We start from the raw sequence: 19,006 nt of genomic DNA, 5'->3' as shown, positions 1-19,006 counted from the left end.
AATCTTTATCCTCGGACTGGGAAAGTCCGAAGATTTTGTTTTGGAAATGCTCTCAGAGCGCACCAAATTGGAAGAGTTTTTCAAAATTTTCTGGGGGAGGCCCCCCAGACCCCCCGCTGGAAGTGTTGCCTTCGGCAACACGCCTTCGGGCTTCGCCCGACGGTTACGCCCTTCGTGCCTACTACCTTGCTGCAGCATATTTCCAAGTTGCTTTCCCAACGGTTTAAGCCACCGAACGTCACTGGAAGGGATCCAGATAAGAAAACATGATGTCATCGTAACGTGTTGATTGGGTTTTAGATCGGTCAAAAGCAACATGAAGTAAGAATGAAAAATGAATGAAAGAGATACTTGCAAGATAAGAACGGTCGATAAACGCAGCTTCACTTGTAGAAATTTGCTTTATTGCAAATACAATCATCTCCGCTTAATAAGGTCACCTGCTTAATCGGGCCACCCGCTTAATCGGGCCACCCGCTTAATCGGGCCACCCGCTTAATCGGGTCACCCGCTTAATCGGGCCACCTGCTTAATCGAGTCACACGCTTAATCGGGCCACCTGCTTAATCGAGTCACACGCTTAATCGGGCCACCCGCTTAGTCGGTTAACACGCTTAACCGGGCCACCGCTTAATCGGGCCACATCGGGTCCAAGCCAAACTGGTCCAATTAAGCGGGTGTCGCGTTTTAGCGAGGAGAACAAACTTTGCTGTTTCTGACTTTTGCGTGTAACATTGCAATGGTGTAGCCAGAAAAAAAAATTGGAGGGGGCAAATATTTGATGAATTGAAGAGAACGACAAAGTGTTTGACTTAAGACATCGCCACCTCATGTGCAGTGACGTATCCTGGTGGGTTAAGCAAGGAAAGAAATAAGTTGGTGGAAGGTTAGAGCGTGCCGAAGGCACGCGTATTCTAGGGGGTCCGGAAGCATGCTCCCCGGAAATTTTTTGCAAAATTACACTCAAATAATGGATTATAGCGCTTTCTGGAAACACTTTCAGGGTAATATTTGTATGAAATTTATTAGCAGATAAACAGCTATTAACTTATTAAAGGTATTTGTTACACACGAACGGGCAAAAACTGCGGCTAAAATTACAGAACACAAAAAATTCAGCTACACAAAAACCCATCAGAGTAAGCGATTCTGAAGTTGCTTCCACAGATTAGTTAAAAGAAGCGTAAATCGCGTAAACTTAGCGCGATTTACGATTTGCAAAATTTGTTGGTGTCTTTCTGTGTGTCTAAAATAAGTCCTGGGGGGTGTTAATAGCCAAATGTATTGGAAAACGATATAAATTTATACAAATTATATTATATTTTCAACAAAGGGTTTAACTTCGGAATCCAAACTTTGAAAATTTGGGGAGGCCATGGCCCATTTCGCCTCCTCTGGCTACGCCTATGTAACGTTGTGCTCGTTGTGCTGCCATTCCTCCGTTCAACACAGCTTCATCTCCTGTCCTGTGTTTATCTGTGTTGCTCAATCGTACAGAATAAAGTAAAATAGACACAAAACAAAATTTAAAAATTTTACCAGTCAGGAAAATTTTAGCAGTGGCGGATTGTATAATAGTTGATTTAATTTGGTTTCATTTCATTTCAAACAAAATTTCTCCAAACAAATATCATGTCTTATACTAATAACTTTGTATTTGACTTTCAAATTTTAAGACTTTTGAGCTTATCTCAACTTATAAATGGATTAGGCTACTTTTTGTTTGCAATTCGTGTAGAAACATAAAAAGTATCTGACAATTTTGCCACTAAAGCTTTTCGAGAACAAGGCACAATACCCAACATCAACTACTGATATGTAATCTTGCCAAACCCATGTAGATAAAGCAAAAAACGTTAACCATGAAACCTATTTTTGGCAGGAGGGTTGACACTATTATGTAAACAGTTATTTTATGCCAAACTTTTTCTTGTTTGAAGAAAAAAATAAAACCAAACAAATTTTCTGGCGACCCAACTTTTTGATCGCGATCCATAAGTTGGGAACCACTGACATGACAGTGCGAAGATGAACTGCAAGGGGATCTTAATTTTATTTTATAAAAAAAAACTCCAGAGATATTTTAACAAAATGGTCGAATCCAATACGAGTCACTACAGTGAAGGAAACTACAGAACTAAAAAACAAAGAAGTCAATCTTCTACTTTGTCTTTTATTAAGCAAGTAATGTTGTGTGTCAACAAAACTCAGCGCTGCAGACAATGCGTCAAACTGGTACCATTTTGCATTGTGTATATTGCTTGCATATTTCAAACATGTAGCCTACCATGTAACTACCATGTAACATTGATTGATTGATCGTCGTCGACCAGAACAGCTCATCATCCTTTCACGGAGATGCAGCGTTCGGGCGTAACCATTAAATTGTTGGTATTGACAAAGAATTTGGTGAATTCAGGTTTTTGCTCGTGTTTCGCAACAAAAAGTTGAATTTTTTGTGGTTTTCAGTCATTTTCAAAATAAAACAATGATAACTCTCGGCTTGCTCGTCGTCTTCATTCTCGTCACCGTCAATCCGGTGATGTCACAATCAGAGATCCAATCACCGACCGAGAATTATCCTCATTCGGCATACTTGAACACCGCAAGGACCATGTTGCTTTTTTGGAAGTATGACGTCACAACCATCACGCTCGAGGTAATGACGGTTTTCAGATTAGTGAATTTATGAATCATGTGAAAATCATGTGAATGCTTGTGATGATTCTTTCATTTCATGATTAGTGTTTTATAATGTGGGTGATTGCATTGGCAGTGTGCAGAAAGTACAAGATATTTTTGAACTTTTGCGAGGGAGTGAAGGAATTGATGAAAATGTTACTTTTTCACAAGGATTTTATTCCATTAAAAGGAAAAGCTGTGAGGCGGATATTATATTTCTGCTGTAGAATAATTTATGAAAATGTTTCTGGAGGAAAAATATCAGCAGGTGACAAAATATTTCGATAATCTTTGTCCAGAAAAAGTCCATGTCTATGTAGTTTATTTGAACGTCTCTGCAAACTAACAGTCTCGACCATAAATATTTTGGGTTTTTGGGCCGTGGGGGTGTATATTTTTACCACCCCTGATTCACGATGTTCCGGGACTACACTGGAAGGCTACTAGAGAGGAGCCAGTCTTTGGTTTTATGATCCATGACACGCGGACCTTCCACTCCATTAGGTGGCTTGAAGATGGTACAATCGTTGATGATGTGGTCTGCTGTCTGTTCCTCAGCACCACATTCACAGGAGGAGAAAGAGGCCATTCCCCATTGGTGCATGGTTGAGTGGAAAATCCCGACGTCCGTACGGAGACGATTGAGGCGCATCCATGTGTCTAGTATGAAAAATAATTTGTCGGATCAACTATGGTTGTGTTGATGATAGCAAAAAACAAGACAGACTGGTTGACTTTCAATTTGAATGGACAGAAGTTACTCGCAGGAAGCACGAAGTAGCTAATTTGCTTTTAGAAATATTTTGAAGTTTTATTACCCATTGTGGGTGTGATCTCCAAAGAAAATAAACCGATTGATCAACGAACTGACGTCATCGACGTTTGTCAGAACTTTGAATGTCACTGATTTGTTTGATGCAGTTTTGGCATTGACATCAATGCATAAAAAATGTTCTAAAACGTTAGCAATCAACGAATAACAGAACTTTCAAACTATTTTCAGGTTTGGGGGCAAACCACTGGCTGGATAGGAATCGGGATTTCCCCCAACGGGGCTATGATTGGGGCTGATATCTTTGTCGGTTGGGTCAAAGATGGAATCGCGGAACTGACGGTTTGTAAAAAAAATAACGGGCCGCGTGATTGTGCGCTTCACCAAGTTTTGCTAAAAGCTAGAAGGTCGATTGTTTCATCATAATGATAACTCATGTGATAAATAACATAAACAAAATGCACTAAATTTGTTAAGCGTTGTCAAAATGCACCAGGGCTGCCAGCTGTATTTGTTTTTATCTGAGAAAATTCGAATTCAACTTGGAAATATAAATTAAAATTAAAATGTATAAATTTTATTTAATTACCAAACGTGGTGGTTATATTTAATGATCAACTTTGCACAGGCATGGTTTGTCTGAAAGATGCCTCATTCAATTGTGTTGGCAGTCAACGTCATAATTGCTCACAGGACAGGCATGGTGCAATGGCAAATGAATTTCCTCCACAAGATGTTTCCCAAGATGTGGAGTTGATGCATGGAACTGAATGCAACGGGTGGACAGGTCTCAAGTTTAAAAGGCAGCTGGCAGCTTGTGAAGTTGGATCTGATCTTGAAATCACGGTGAGCTTCTTGTAAGATGAAAAGAACAAAAGATAAAGATGCTGCTTGAGCTCGAAAGCTTGTTACTCACTTCTCCCAACACACCACAGTCATAAACAGTTATGGAATTTGAAACATGAGGAATCTGTTTCAAATTTTAAATTTATAAATAATAAGTTTTTGGAAATTGAGACAACTGAAAATATGAAAATGTTTAGTCACGGCTTGGTGAAAAGTTTTTTTTTAAAACGCTCTTTGACTTTAATTTTTTTCAGGTGTGACGTTTGTAGGTGAGCTTGGAAGATTACACAGGACGAATCAATCCAACAAAAAATAAACAATAGAATTTATTTAAGATAAAGAAAACATTATTTGTTCTCACAAACGAAACAACACATTATTATGACAGTCACATTATGACAGTCAAAACGTTTGAAAGAAAACTCTGTGACGCATTGAGTTTTAGCATTCCATTCGGGAATTTGCGTTGGCAACAATTGTATTCCTCTCGCGTCCATTCTGTCGTCACCTGGACAGTCGTGTAATGTTACAGGCTACTACAAATGATTACGAACATGAACAACAATTTATCTTTGTCCCAGAGTTTCATCATAAGAAACCAAAGCAAATCAAGACAAAGAAACTAACAATTTGCTTTGTCATTGCGGCTACTCCCATAATGTAAAGTTTGTGTATTTTAGTCCGATTCAATTCGAGTGATCTGGGCTCTGGGCTCAACAGATCCTAGCGGAAGTGACATCACAAGCAACGAGTACCATGGCAACGGAGCAGCCAATAGAGGTTTGTTGGCCTGATTGAGCGCAAATTTGTAAATTGTATGTGGGTAGGTACAAAACAAAAAAAAATTTACCTTAAAAAAGATGTTTCAAAATTGTCTTCTCCTCCCGCTTTCTGTTGCATGGAAAGTTATAGGTTCAATCTTACGTCAGTGTGCATTTGAACTTTCGCTTAAAACTATATTTTTATATCGTTGCAACGTTTCGGGATGTTGAAACGATGTCAAAATGAAGTTTAGTAAATGAAGCGGTCATTGGAACACCTCTATTGCTTTTATGATATATCGAATAAAAAACCAGCACCATTGAAACGTTTGTAAAATCCGGCAAACAGTTTAGCCGACCCCCTTGTTGTTGCATTTGCTGACCACAAAAAAAACAAAAAAATTAATCGCTGACAGTGTCAAATATAAGTTTTTTGACTTTCTTTTACATAAGTGATGTACGATAATAATCATTTTTATTAGTCTTGTAGCGGAAAGTTATGTTTCAAAAACGGAAGCAGGTCTAACCTCAGATTGTGTTGATCAAGTTGCTAGGATTTGTTTGTGTCGTCAGCATATCAAAGTACCTCGATTGTGACAGTATCGCATTTCCTGTTAATTGTGCGGTACTGTACTGATGAGTCTCATGGGGGAAGCACGGGTTTATAACTTTTAATTTTTTACTACAATCGACTGCAAAGAAACAACTCTAGTGGTAACAACTGCTTCATCGTCACAACACATACACTGTAGCCTATCACTTCTCTTCTCTTTTCTTCTCTTTTTTTTTCTAAAATTGTTGGTATGAGTGGCTCGTGCTTGGTACATATAGTTGTGGCCAAAAGTTTAAGACCAGACTTGACTTATGACGATTTTTGCATTACTTCAAAATACTGCATCAGATATAAGATGATGCATAAAGATGATGAAGCTGAAACAATATCTGATGCAGTATTTTGAAGTAATGCAAAAATCGTCATAAATCAAGTCTGGTCTTAAACTTTTGGCCACAACTATATGTACCTTGTGACGTCACAGCGAACAGCTTCACAGGTTGATGCACGCGAGACCTCGCAAACGGGTATCAAACAAAAGCGGCCTTAGCGAGACGAGGGAAACAAAATTTGGATTTTTTTTTCTAAAACGCATGTTGTACACAATGACATCACGCTGAAACAAAAAACTCGCAAAAGTTAATTTGGGTTTCCCCGCCCTTTAACAGGGTTTCAAGATACTTTTGAAGCTGTTGCATAGGTTGCACTTATTCAAAACATGGAGAAAATACTTCGTGAAAAGTGCAAACACATTGTTTTTTAAGGATCGACGACTTTGCTTCTTCTACAAGCTCCAGGAGTGAACCCTGAGCCAACAGAGACTACCACCACCATTGACTTTCTAAACAATGGATTCACTATTCCAGCGCTTCAAACATACTACAACTGCCGGCTCTTCCAGCTTCCTACTTTCGCTAGTGAAGTCCACGTGGTCAAGGTCAGTTCTATCAAAGCAAAGTCGAACTATAAATATTCACTGATGAAATTTGACTTAAAAGCTAAAAAATCTTTTCAATTAAAAAATAAATTAAAGAACAACTTGTTGCTACGTTTAACGTTGAAAACTAATCTCAAGCGCAATATCTTGATGTAGCATCATCTAATATATAATTTATAATCTAAGATATAATAATTTCTTCATGAGAAGGAAAATCGGCCTTACTTTTAGCAGTGCCGGTCTTAGAGTATTTCGGGCCCTGTGCGGAATATGCTTTTCGGGCCCCAATGACAATGATCCAATGCAGTAGCGTAGCTAGGTATTTTGAAGGGGGAAGGGGTGGTTTGACGGTCGGCGGGCGAAGCGGGGTCTTGGGTGCTTCCCCTAGAAAATTTTGAAAAATTACTTTGAATTTGGGGCATTCTGAGAGCATGTTCAACAAAATTGTGGGTATGAATATTGCTGTAAAATGGTGCTGTCCGGTGGCATAGCAAAAGGATAAGATCATGTTTTCTTTGGCATTTTTCGGAAATAAAGCTATGTCTCTATGTTAGTCTGGATGCAACCTATTTCGTCTCCTGAAAAATTCGCACCCCGATTTCGTACCCTGAAATCGAGGTACGAAATAGGTTGAATCCTTAAACATTTCTAGCCCTGACGTGATTGCATAGCACGAACAACTGTTGAGAGAATATAATTTCCAGCGCATTCTAGGGTGCATCTAGACAATGTTAATACTGTACCCCTTAGCTTCCATTTAAGCAGAAAAGCGTTGGATTTTTAGGTTGCTTCAACGATTGATGACATTGAATCAGCGTAATAACGGTGAATTATTCGCTAAGAATGGATGGGTAGTATCTACAGTACTTCTACACTAATCAGCACAATTTAGTTAAGTCTTACCTCACAACGTCTGGCAACATCTCCGAGTAATATTGATAAGGCAAGGTTGGTTACAAAATTAAACTATACGAGTAGGCTAAGTTTTGGTATTACAGTAAGAAAGAAAAGGCCCAGGAAAAATTCTATAAGTGAGAATGAATACGATGAGCCTACTTGCTCTCCATCACTTTCGCTTACATGACACGCAAAAATAAACCCAAGGATAAAAGCCTAGTTAAACTTTGCACAGCAGAAAACAGTAACGTTAGTGCAGAAGTTTTCCAACTCCTGCCCAGAGCATTGTGACGCAAGAAGCCACACGACCTGTTCGGTGGAAGTTAATCAGTTATGTTGTGTATTGGGCACCTACAGGGCGCTTTGACTCTTCAATTGATCTGATGAAAGCCTTTTAGAGTGAAGAATTATCAACATAAAGTGATTAAGCATGACGATCGAAGTTAAATCTGGTGTGTCCGTCGTGAGACTTAATTTTTCTGCCGAGATAGCTGCTCAGACTGGACACGTTGGTCCGCTGTCAACAAAATCGAATTTCGACCTATTTCGTCCCCTGAAAAGATCGAGAGAAATTTTGAAATGTTTGCGGTAACTCCGATCAGCGACTTCGGCTCTGTTGTTTTTTTCTCGATCTTTTCAGGGTACGAAATAGGTTGCACCCGTTGAGTCTTTATGTTTTCTTGTTGCTAATTCCTTTGTTGAATATACTTGTTGAATTTTTCTATTGGAAATGACAAAAATTACTGCATTTTCTGAGTGAATTGCGGGCCCCTTAATTTGCGGGCCCTGTGCGATCGCACGGTTTGCTCGCCCCAAAGACCGGCACTGCTTCTAGCAACACTGCATAAAAATAAATTAAACAAATCACTCTGTACCGTAACAGTTATGGTTGTGACGCAGGCTGAGCCTATAATCACACCTGGCAATGAAGCCAACGTGCACCACATGCTACTCTACCAGTGCACCTACGACGCCCCACAGGTAACTCTATACAGAACAATTACATAAGGTAATGGATCTATTTACACCAGAATTTTTTACTCTTTTTCACAGATTTTCCTATTTTTTAAACAAGAATACCGGATTTAACTCAGATTTAAAAACAATTTGCAGATTACTGAAGCAAGGTGCTCTTCTGTTTTGTGTCAGTATCACCACCACAAACTGGTTTCCTTAAGAGCCAAGAACAAAAAGATTCACTCCAAGAGAAAACGAGCTTTACACTCAAGAGTGAATGTGCTACGCATCAGAATAAAAACGTTCAGCCCTAATTTAGCGCCTCCTTGGCGATATAGGGTTAAGAATTAATGATTTGAACACATGATCATGGGATAGGTTTGTTCAAATCTATCATTTTGTGCAAAAAAAATATTTTAAAAAACTTATCTTTTTTAAACAGAACACCGCCAACATTGGAGCTTCCAGACAATGTTACACAACCGCGGAGGCCGACTTCAATCAATGTGTGCTTGTGCTATTTTCCTGGGCGATAGGGGGAACGGTTGGTTTTCTTCAATTTGATTAGAACTTCATTGATTTAAGTGACAGTTGAGGTCTTTTAAAGATTGTAAAAGCTTCATATCTCATGTTTCAGCACCGCATTGTTTCTTGACGAAGTAACTCTTCTTGAAACGAAATAAACCAAACCTCAACCTCTTATGAAGACTTTTGCTTAGGCTCTCAAGGTTATTTACCATTTTATGGACAAATCAATTACTTGTTAGACCTACAACTAGCGTAAACTTTGATTATTTTTGCAGGAAAAATAATTATTTTCTTTTTTCCACAGAGCTTCAACTTTCCTTCAACAGTGGGATTGCCTCTGGGAACTTCAGACTCTCCCAAATATTTAGTGCTGGAGACTCATTTCGACAATCCATCCATTATGTCAGGTTAGTCGTCTCGAGGTTCAGCTCGTTCTTCTTCTTATACTTTGTCAGCATAGTTTCATGATATAGCCTATTCTGATCAGAGCCAACACATAGATATCCTTATCCTCAAATGTAGCGAGCTCTGTTTTGTGCCTGTCGATGAAGGTTTAACAACAATTAACCACAAAACTATGAAGCTCATTTTTGTACCCAAGTGTGCTATCAAATCTCTGCATCAAATGTCCGGCAAGGGAACGATCGCGCGCTATAGGTCGGTCGGTACTAAACTCATCTCCTTTAAATCAGATGCCCGGCACAACTTGGCTGGTAGCCTATAAGCTCCTATATAAGTCCGGAAACGCACGATAACGCCATCACTGAAGGGGCTCGATGTCACGGATATTTATTCGTTAATTGTCCTGGCAACAATCGCTCTGTTCCTGAAAACTAACAAACAGCAATTTATGTTTAAGGAATCACCGACAATTCGGGCATGCGACTCCACTACGCCACCGTACTTCGCCCTAACTCGGCTGGAGTCATGGAAGTTGGCCATGTGGTTGATCCTTACACTCATCTCATACCACCTGGGGTGGACAGCTTCCTAAGCAAAGGAGAGTGCTTCTCAGATTGTTTAAATCAAGTAAGTTTCATATTCTGTGCTGCGCCGTCATTGACAATTTTGACTACTTATGATGTCACCAATGTCCCCACTGTTCTGTCACTATTTTTCGAGTTTGTGCTCCATCGGTCGTCATCAAAACACATGTTTTTTATTCAGGGCTTGAGCGACGGTGGAGCACTGAGCCTGATCAACGTGTTTGGTGTGATGCTACATGGCCACTTGCTAGCGAGAGAGATATCGCTTCGAGCTATACGGTGAGGTCATGCATGAATGAGTTTGGCTTAAATTTTATTTCATTAAGTTTCTTCGACTTAGGTTGGTGAAAACTTCAAAATGCAGAGTTCTAAAGGAATGGTGACTTGAAGGATTGGGTACCAACAACAACTAATTCTTCATCATCATCATCATAATCCATCGTCGGTTTGTTCCCCACCAGTGGGGGTGGCCGATTGTTTCCGCGCAGCAATTGTCTTAATCCCTTTTCTCCATTTCACCCTGTCCCTTGCATCTTCCTCCTTCAGTCCGACTTTTTTAAACTCATCCTTCACTTGTTGTTTCCACGTTCGTCTTGGACGACCGCGTTTCCTCTTCCCATCCACCTTTAGATCTAGTGCCTTTCTAAGAAAACTTCCTTCCTCCCTCCTTATCACATGTCCATACCATCTTACTCCATTTGCCCTTGCCAGTTGGTCTATGGTCTCTCTCATCTCTAGCATATCCAACAATTCTTCAGTCCTTTTTTCTCTTCTCGTTTTCACCCCACACATTGCTCTCACCATTGACCTTTCCGTTCTTCTCAAGATTGCCAGTTCACTCTCTCTCAATACCCATGTCTCGCTACCATATAACATTGCAGGCCGCACACAGCTCCGATATACTTTTCCTTTCATCCTTAGTGAAAATTTTCTGCCATGCAATTTTTGTTTTCTCGGAACCCAGAGATTCTTCGCACCCCTTGCCCATCTAAGGGCTGCTGGGGACTAGGGGCCATTTTTAGCTTTTGCTGCATTTAAATAATATTTTAGAGCATAGATTTTCCAGCCGGATGCCCTTCCTGACGCTAACCACAGTTATTGGCGGTGGGCCTAGCCTTTACTTAAAAAAGTATTTCCTGCAAGGCAGCAGTATTTCTTCTTCGTTCAATGTTCACCTCGATAACTCAATTGGTTAGGGCAGTGGTTCCCAACCTTTTTTATCCGGTGGATCCTTTTAGTCGATATTCAAATCCAAATTCCCCCCTATAAATTTAATTTTTTTTAAAACTTGTTTGCATTAATAGTTTAATCTAAGTCTTGGAAGATAAACCAAACTTTCACTAGTGATAAGCTTTTTAGCCTGTAATGTTCCTTTTCATACTAAAATTATTCAATTAATGAAGAACGTTACTGAAAAGTATTTTATTCAAAGAATACATTCAAAATATAAGAGTCAATGCATTCAACAGTCTGTGTGAAGCTTGTAATTTTTTGTTTCGACAACTCATGAATGTGGTGGAAAAGTATCGGAAAGAGCACAACGAATATCATTCTCCACGTCTAATCTGTTTCTCTGTTTTGTTTTCATTTGCAAGAGTTGAAAAACCTGATTCGCATAGATAAGTGGAAGCAAACAGAAGAATACTTCGAATAGCTTTCTCTGCCAATTTGTGATAGGAATTACACAATAATGGCCAAAATCCAGTGATTAATTTTTCTCTGAATAAGTTTCTTGCGCAAGAATCTGTTTTGAGTTCTAAAAATTCATCCTGCAATTTATTGGGAACTTTTTTCATCAACAATGTGAATAAGTTTCGTATTAAATCAAGCTCATTGTCATACATTTTATGAAAATATCGAATGAATTTCAGTTCTAATGCTGTGAGATGTTGCAAAATCATTTCTTTTTCCAACTCTAGAAGAACTTGTTCTTTGCCGTCAACAACCAGCACCGATGATAATTCTTTAAACATGTTCAATTGTTCATTCTAACTTTTCTCTTTGAATTATCAAGCTTGTTGGTGAAAGCTTTCAAAGCATCTTTAAATGCTGAGCGTTCCTGGCACCTGCTCCTGGAAGGGCCACCCAAGCCAGGCTGGTTGAAAGATAGAGGCCAGACAAAACGTATAGGCCCCCGGCAACCAGGAGAGCAGAGCCTTCTACTACTTTAAGAAAATCTCCTAATGATAGTGACGTAATTCCATCACTCTCTTCCAACCTGCCTTGAGCAGCATACAGCTTGTAAATTCACATGGTAGCCTATCAATATGTCAATGGCTCATGGATACAAATAACCCATGTTGATGCGCAATTTGCATTTTCAGATTTAGTTTATTCAATAGACCAAACATATCAACCAAATAAGCAAGGAATCTAATCTATCTGTCATCATTCAGCAATGAAACAAATTTCAATTTTATTTAAAGGTCAAACAATAATTTAAGCTTGTCTCTGAGCGCAAACACTCGCTTGGTTACGTTTCCTCTTGAAAGCCATCAAGTATTTGCATGAAAAAGAAGTATAGGCCTACGTAATGGTTTGCATCCATGTCAGTGCACAGTTGCTTAAATAATCGGTAGTTAATCTAAAAACAATCTCCTCTTTAACACTCCAGTCTAGGCCAACTTACTAGGCTTAAAAAGGTTTACAATCCTAAAACCAAATTCCTCCCTAAAAATTGCAAAATTCCCCCCTAGTGGGGAATTCCCCCCGGTTGGGAACCACTGGGTTAGGGTGTGACTTCCTCAACGAAGAAGCTAAACAAATGGATGGAATAATTCTCCAGTAATAAGGCTTCAACAATTGGAAACTTTATTCTGACAATCTCGGTGGCCGGCCCTGCGTATGTGCTTCAAAGCCTCTACAAGTATAAAAAACTACCAGGATTATGCTCTCAAAGAAGCTTTTTCGATCCGGGGATAAAGATTCAATCAATCGTTGGTAAATCTCTATAGGATCTCCATCAAATTAACGATTGTCTTTTAATAATGCTTTCCCCTCCAGCAACAATGTTGAGACCACTATCGCAGAGGATGGGAATTATGATTTCAACTATCAAGAAACTAGAGCAATCTCGCCAGAGGTGGTGGTTAACGAGGACACAACCATGCAAGTGACATGCAATTACCAATCCACAGGACGCAACTCATTCACTACGGTACACAACGTTGACGCGAAGTTATTTGAATTTGTAAAGACTTTGTCTTCAACATTAAAATTTGATTAACTTGACCGAGAACTTGGCGCTGTATTTACAAAGATGGACAAACTTAAGTTTTGTGTTAATTATCTAATTAATATTAACTTCATCCGGGGTATTGTACCACGCGTTCAGATTGTTGTCGTATGGGATTGGAAAAAACACTCAAAGACGGCTTGATTGCCAATCGTTTTCCTGTGATGCACCCACCAGCCACAGAGGAAGCTAAACTCTATTTGGGCTATGACTGATAATAATCTTTCACTGATTGCAGGGTGGTCTCGGTACGCAGCAGGAGATGTGCTTGGCTTATGTGCTCTACTACCCGAAGATACCTGTAGTCCAATGTCAATCCCAGCCTGTGCAGTCCGAGCTTTATTCTCAGTTTGGTGTCGACATTCACAAGTAAAAATGAAGATTTTTCTGTACAGATGTGGCTGAGTAGTTGACAAAGTGCATTGTAGCCGATGCTTTGTCACATCGGGGCACGCCATTGCAAATGAGGGCAAAATTCTTTCTCGTCCTTTCAAATCACTAAATTAAATAATATTTAGCTAAAAGTCAAGTTCGATTAACCACCAGTTATACGTGCAGGAGCTAGGGTGCAGGGGGGTACGACCGCACCCTTAAACCTTTTACTTTAGAAGGTTTAGAAGAATTCATTTTAGAAGGTTTCATAACAATTTGGGCAAAAAATTTGGGTTTGTTTTACAAATTTTATTACAATTAAATTATGTTTTTTTTATCAAATTTTGGTAGAGAGTTTGCATTTTTGAACCATAGACAAGCAAAACAAAGTAACCTTAGCGGGTTTAACATAATGTATTACATACAAAACAAAATATATAACATAATAATGAATCAAACGTTTTCGACACGTACGTGTGTCCTCATCAGGAATTAAATCTGCATTATACATAAAATGAAAAATCGTAATATAAATTTGACTTTGCACTGTAACTGTAACGACATTCTGGACTGAAAAGCACAAACTGAATAAATGATACGAGAATGATTACGAGTAAATTATACGATGGGAAACATACCACATGAGGTGTAAACTACAGGAATTTGACAAACAATTACTTTAACTTTAGCTTTACCTTTTCCATTCTCAGTGCGTCTTCTCTATCATTGTTATTGCTAATCCCCTTGTTTTCTGTCTTGTCTGATGTCTTTTCAACGTTTCTTGACAGTGGCCCAATAGATAGATAAATTTACGCTGTTGGAAAGTAGCCTACTGGTTTTAGGCATTCACTGCATTTAGTTTAACCTCTAGGTATCTTGTTGCGTGTTTTAATTCTGATTCTTGCTGCTTTACTCTATTCAATTTATCAGTATGTTTTTGTGTTGTGCCATCGTTGCTGAACAGGTTGTGTTAACCTATTTTAGCCACCTTGATAAAGTCAGTCGTGCTGACTGACGAAACGTCGGAAATACAAAAGGTAGTTATCATCTTTAACATCACGAGGTAACCTAGTAAATAGTCACCAGAAGAACGCAAATTAATTTTATTTCTTCATAATGTTGTTTTTTAATATTTAAACTCTAATATTAAACTCAATGGGTGTGCAAACCTCCACTAATGTGTATTTATTTAAGCGAAATGGCCTCAAAGCAAATTGTAGTGCAGTCTCTCTTTGAGGCATTATTGTGTAATAATATCCTGATTATGCAGTCAGACTGTCTTCCTCGGACCATACGGGTCACTGCAGGACATCCACGCGGAGGCGCCAGCGGGTGTAGCGGGCATGACGTTGCAAGAAATTTTGAACACTGTGAGTCAATAGGCATCTTCTTCCTCGGACTGACAAAACCTTGATAGGTTATTCCTTGTAGTTTCGCATACTTGTAGAAGCTTTTAACGCAGGGCCGGTTACCGAGATTGACAGAGTGAAGTTTTCCGATTGTTGAAGTGTTGTTGCCGGGAAATTATTCCATTCACTAGGTGCCGCTGAATGGAGAGCAGTCCCAAAATGTGCTGCTCAAGCGCACTCCCCAAGAACCGAACCAGCGCCGTTTGATCTTGGGTCGGGCGCTTAACTACTGAGCTAACATGGCGGACGCAAATAGTATGAGCGCAGTGAAAGTTCGAAACAATCAGAAGCTACGCTGTTCGTGACTTCATGAGGACTTTTTCCAATATTGATGACTTCATAAAAGCAGGATTGTTCAGTGAGATCTTTCAAGTACAATAGGCTGCTTTTCGTAAAAAACTAAACTTCACTTTGCTATACAGTAGACTCTATAGGCCTAATTATTGTACAACCGACTTTGACTGAAACTTCAAAGTGTTTTGCTTTTTATCTTCGTGTCTTGGTCATAGACGAGCAATTGTCGCGTCAACTGGTGAAAGTTCAGTTTAGTTGTTTTTGACCATCACAGGTTATTCAAATCAACTACGTCACTGTATTTCGCGTTGACAACGCGATGTAACATTCGTTTATATTCTAGCTGACCTACAGCGAAGCAACTGGAGATGCTTTGAGTGATTCCATCTCACAACTGACCAAGACGGTAAAGTGTGATGCAACCACTTCCCTTGCCGCCCCTGTGAGTTTTGGGTTCATATTCAAAGATAACTTGACTTGGTTGCAACACGTTTCAATACAAATCAAAGTAACTTCAAACGTAAATATTAACGACCTGCTTTAGCCCAATGCTGCGGGTTCGCTGTGGTTGTAGCGGTTTGTCACCAGCTTTCGGAACGCAGTTCCCAAGTCTATTGACTTGGGAACTGTGACTTGCTATGACTATTAATTTATATTCATCTAAAATTGCATAACCTACTGTAGTTTAAAAGATTAAAAAAAAATAGATATTCAAGTGACATAGGCAACATACAGCATGACGTCATGCCTTTTTTCAAATCCTAGCAAGAGTGACGTCAGGCATGTGACTGTTGATCATCTTGTTCAGGTTCCTTCAACAGCAAGTCCCCCAACAATATCCACCCCCTACTCTCCCACCCCAGCTGTGTGCGACGCGGGGGCGGCCAAGGCTACAAACGTCACAGCGACGACGGCCACCTGCCCAGCCATCATTCTACTATTCTCGTCTGCGCCGCTTCACGTTTCCGGTTTTCCCCTGATCCTTTCCGTTCTACTTTCATCCTTGCTCACAGCGAGTTGGCAAGGAATGATGTAACGAGCTTCAATGAACTAATGAACAGGCTGTCGAGTCATCACGATGTATTTTTGAAGCGAATAATTTTAACCAAAACAGATCTTCAAGATGCGTCTTGCAAAATATTCACCGTGAATCAATAATACTGTAGAGTAGGACTAACATGGTAACTTTTACTGTAGGTGTATAGCCAACTGAGGTTTGTTTTTAGGCTATCTTGTTTACATGAGTGGTGGCTGTGGTCGCTCTTTAGGGGAGGTTACAGAAAATCGATATTAAAATCTGTTAAGAGGATCGAGCAAAGCTTGTAGCAGCTTCCTGAAAACAATTAATTTTGCCTAAAGAACCGCCACCAGTTTGTACAAAAGGACAACAACAGGGACGTACCCTACCTCGTAAAGCTTGATGTGTTGTAGTTGTACAGTAGAACCGTCATTTCCCTTTATTTGTCACATTTTTTGTCGATGCCGGCAAAAGACGTCATAGTTTTGACCTGTTGTTATATTGATTTATATTACATCAATTCTGTTATATTTCTTGTGTGTAATAAAATATGTTAAATTCGTTAAGGGTGCTCTGTTTTATTTCTCTATGGTTCAACAGTGGCAATTGACTAGTAGACCGTATGGTCGTCTCGTTGTCTCCCTGTCGGTATGGGAACTTGTGTATATTGCATATTTCAAACATGCACCTATGTTCCTGACAAATAAAACATTGATTGATTGAACAAAGCAAACTCTCTACCAAAGCTCATTTATTGATTGATTGAATCTTTATCCTCGGACTGGGAAAGCTTCTTGCAGAGCTTAATCCTGGTAGTTTTGCATACTTGTAGAGGCTTTGAACCACTGATGGTCACCGAGTTTCGTTTACAATTAGGCAAACTTTGTTTTAGAGACATAGGTTGATTGCTTTTTTTTCGAGATTATTACAGTTTTTAAGTTAATTATTATTATTAATCCTTGATAGCTTAAAGCTTCTTGCAGAGCTTAATCCTGGCAGTTTCGCATACTTGCAGATGCTTTGAACCACTGACGCAGGCCCGGTCACCGAGATTGACAGAGTGAAGTTTCCAATTGTTGCCGGAAATTATTCCATCTATGAAGTGAAGCTGAATAAAGAACAGCCTTAAAATGCGTTAGTCAAGCCACACCCCGAGAGTTGAACCAGCGCCGCGTGATCTTGAGTCGGGCGCTCAACCACTGAGCTTACGGAAAGGTAGACCTATAACACAATTTGGATTTAATTGTTCTATCCACATACATTATGTGCCGCTGAACAGAGAGCAGTCCCGTGCGTTGGTAAAGCGCACACCTTGAGAGTTGAACCAGCGCCGCTTGATCTTGCTTTATTGTCCCAGAAGTCACGCGCAATCCAACTGAGCTATCGAGGCGAGATTCAAGTAGTTTTAGAAGATGGAGAAAAAATTTGGTATTTTTGTTTGTCAAGAAAATGAAATATCTTTTTGACAGGTGTCAAATCCACAACAATGCTTGATATGAACGACTAGGTTACATATCTTGTAATGCAAAGGAATTCATTCTCACACGAGTCAGTTCAATCATAAAAATAGCTAAAAATCGATTTCGATCAGCTAGATCATAGGTGACGAACCTGCGGCCCATCAAAGAATTTTGTGCGGCCCGCAATACAATCGGTCATGCATTATAGACATCTCAAAGCTGTTTTATGCCTTTACTGGTACACCTTTCCTTTGCTACAGGTCGAGGCTGACAGATGAAAATCTTAGTGTGTACGATAGTTGCCACATCGTCTGTTCGACCTAATATTGAACGCTTAGTTAAGCAAAAAAATTCCAGAAATCCCACTAAGCAAAAAAATTCAATGCTTCATTAGATAGCTTCAGCTGTATGATTCGCATGGGCTTTTGTTTGTTGTTTGAAAAATAAATTTTATTAACTGATTTGTTGTTTCGGAGCATAATGGTCGAAACATTTCGTCAACTTGAGCAAAAAAGATAGAGCCAACAAAAGAAGAAATCATACTCACATGAAAGCAAATGCTTAAACTGGAAAATTAAACTGTCTTCAGTGCAAGTAGCCTACTGTTGCTCTATCCTTTTTGCTTAAGTTGATTTGTATTTATTTTTACTGTTGTATGTTTCAATTCTGCGTAAGATAACTTCAACTGTGTGGGTTTTATTACTTTCATCTGCCGTTTTGTGAAGAAAGAGGCGTTCTTCCCGGCTATCAGCACAAGGCTGAGCGATCAGTTGCGATTCGCTAACCATAACGGTGTAGCTTCCACGCTAGCCATTCAGACCATCCAATCAACAATATGTTTTTCGGCAGCCGATTTGTAGCAAGAATTGACAGCGATAGACACCGTGTTTCGCCCATGAGGCTGGGCTCGTCAATACCTCGAATACCTTTGTGGCAGAATTAGTGGTGCGATACTGACGAGCCCAGCCTCATGGGCGAAACACGGTGTCTATCGCTGTCAATTCTTGCTACAAATCGGCTGCCGAGAAACATATTCATCTGCCGTTTGTTACTTTTCATGAATAATATCTTGAGTCGCTTCTAAAAGATTTCATAGTAGGTTACGATTAAAAAGTTGTGTGGCCCGAAAACTCATGTTATTGACAAATTGGCCCGCGACTGCAAAAAGGTTCGTCAGCCCTGAGCTAGATCATTTTCAGTTAAGCTTATTCAAATATAATGATCAAAGTCGATTTTTAGCTATTTGTGATTGAACTGACTCGTATGAAAATAAATTTCTTTGCATTATTTTTATTTGTA

General features: G+C 39.5%; 1 protein-coding gene across 1 annotated transcript; it reads left to right on the top strand.

Moving 5' to 3' along the window:
* The first annotated feature begins 2,424 nt into the window (after nucleotides 1-2,424).
* On the top strand, nucleotides 2,425-16,899 carry LOC145777086 (DBH-like monooxygenase protein 1 homolog). Its single transcript, XM_082588373.1, has 15 exons — nucleotides 2,425-2,659; nucleotides 3,686-3,796; nucleotides 4,148-4,300; nucleotides 4,981-5,080; nucleotides 6,379-6,551; nucleotides 8,349-8,429; nucleotides 8,848-8,949; nucleotides 9,238-9,340; nucleotides 9,793-9,962; nucleotides 10,101-10,198; nucleotides 12,923-13,076; nucleotides 13,393-13,523; nucleotides 14,797-14,896; nucleotides 15,573-15,671; nucleotides 16,038-16,899. The coding sequence occupies exons 1-15, from the start codon at nucleotides 2,489-2,491 to the stop codon at nucleotides 16,263-16,265; spliced, it is 1,974 nt and encodes a 657-aa protein (XP_082444499.1). The 5' UTR covers nucleotides 2,425-2,488; the 3' UTR covers nucleotides 16,266-16,899.
* Nucleotides 16,900-19,006: the final 2,107 nt, after the last annotated feature.

This window comes from Aplidium turbinatum, chromosome 9 (assembly GCF_918807975.1).
Source record: "Aplidium turbinatum chromosome 9, kaAplTurb1.1, whole genome shotgun sequence".
Lineage (NCBI taxonomy): Eukaryota > Metazoa > Chordata > Ascidiacea > Aplousobranchia > Polyclinidae > Aplidium > Aplidium turbinatum.
The sequence above is the reverse complement of the archived record's forward strand: the minus strand, read 5'-3'. Positions and strand labels throughout refer to the sequence as shown.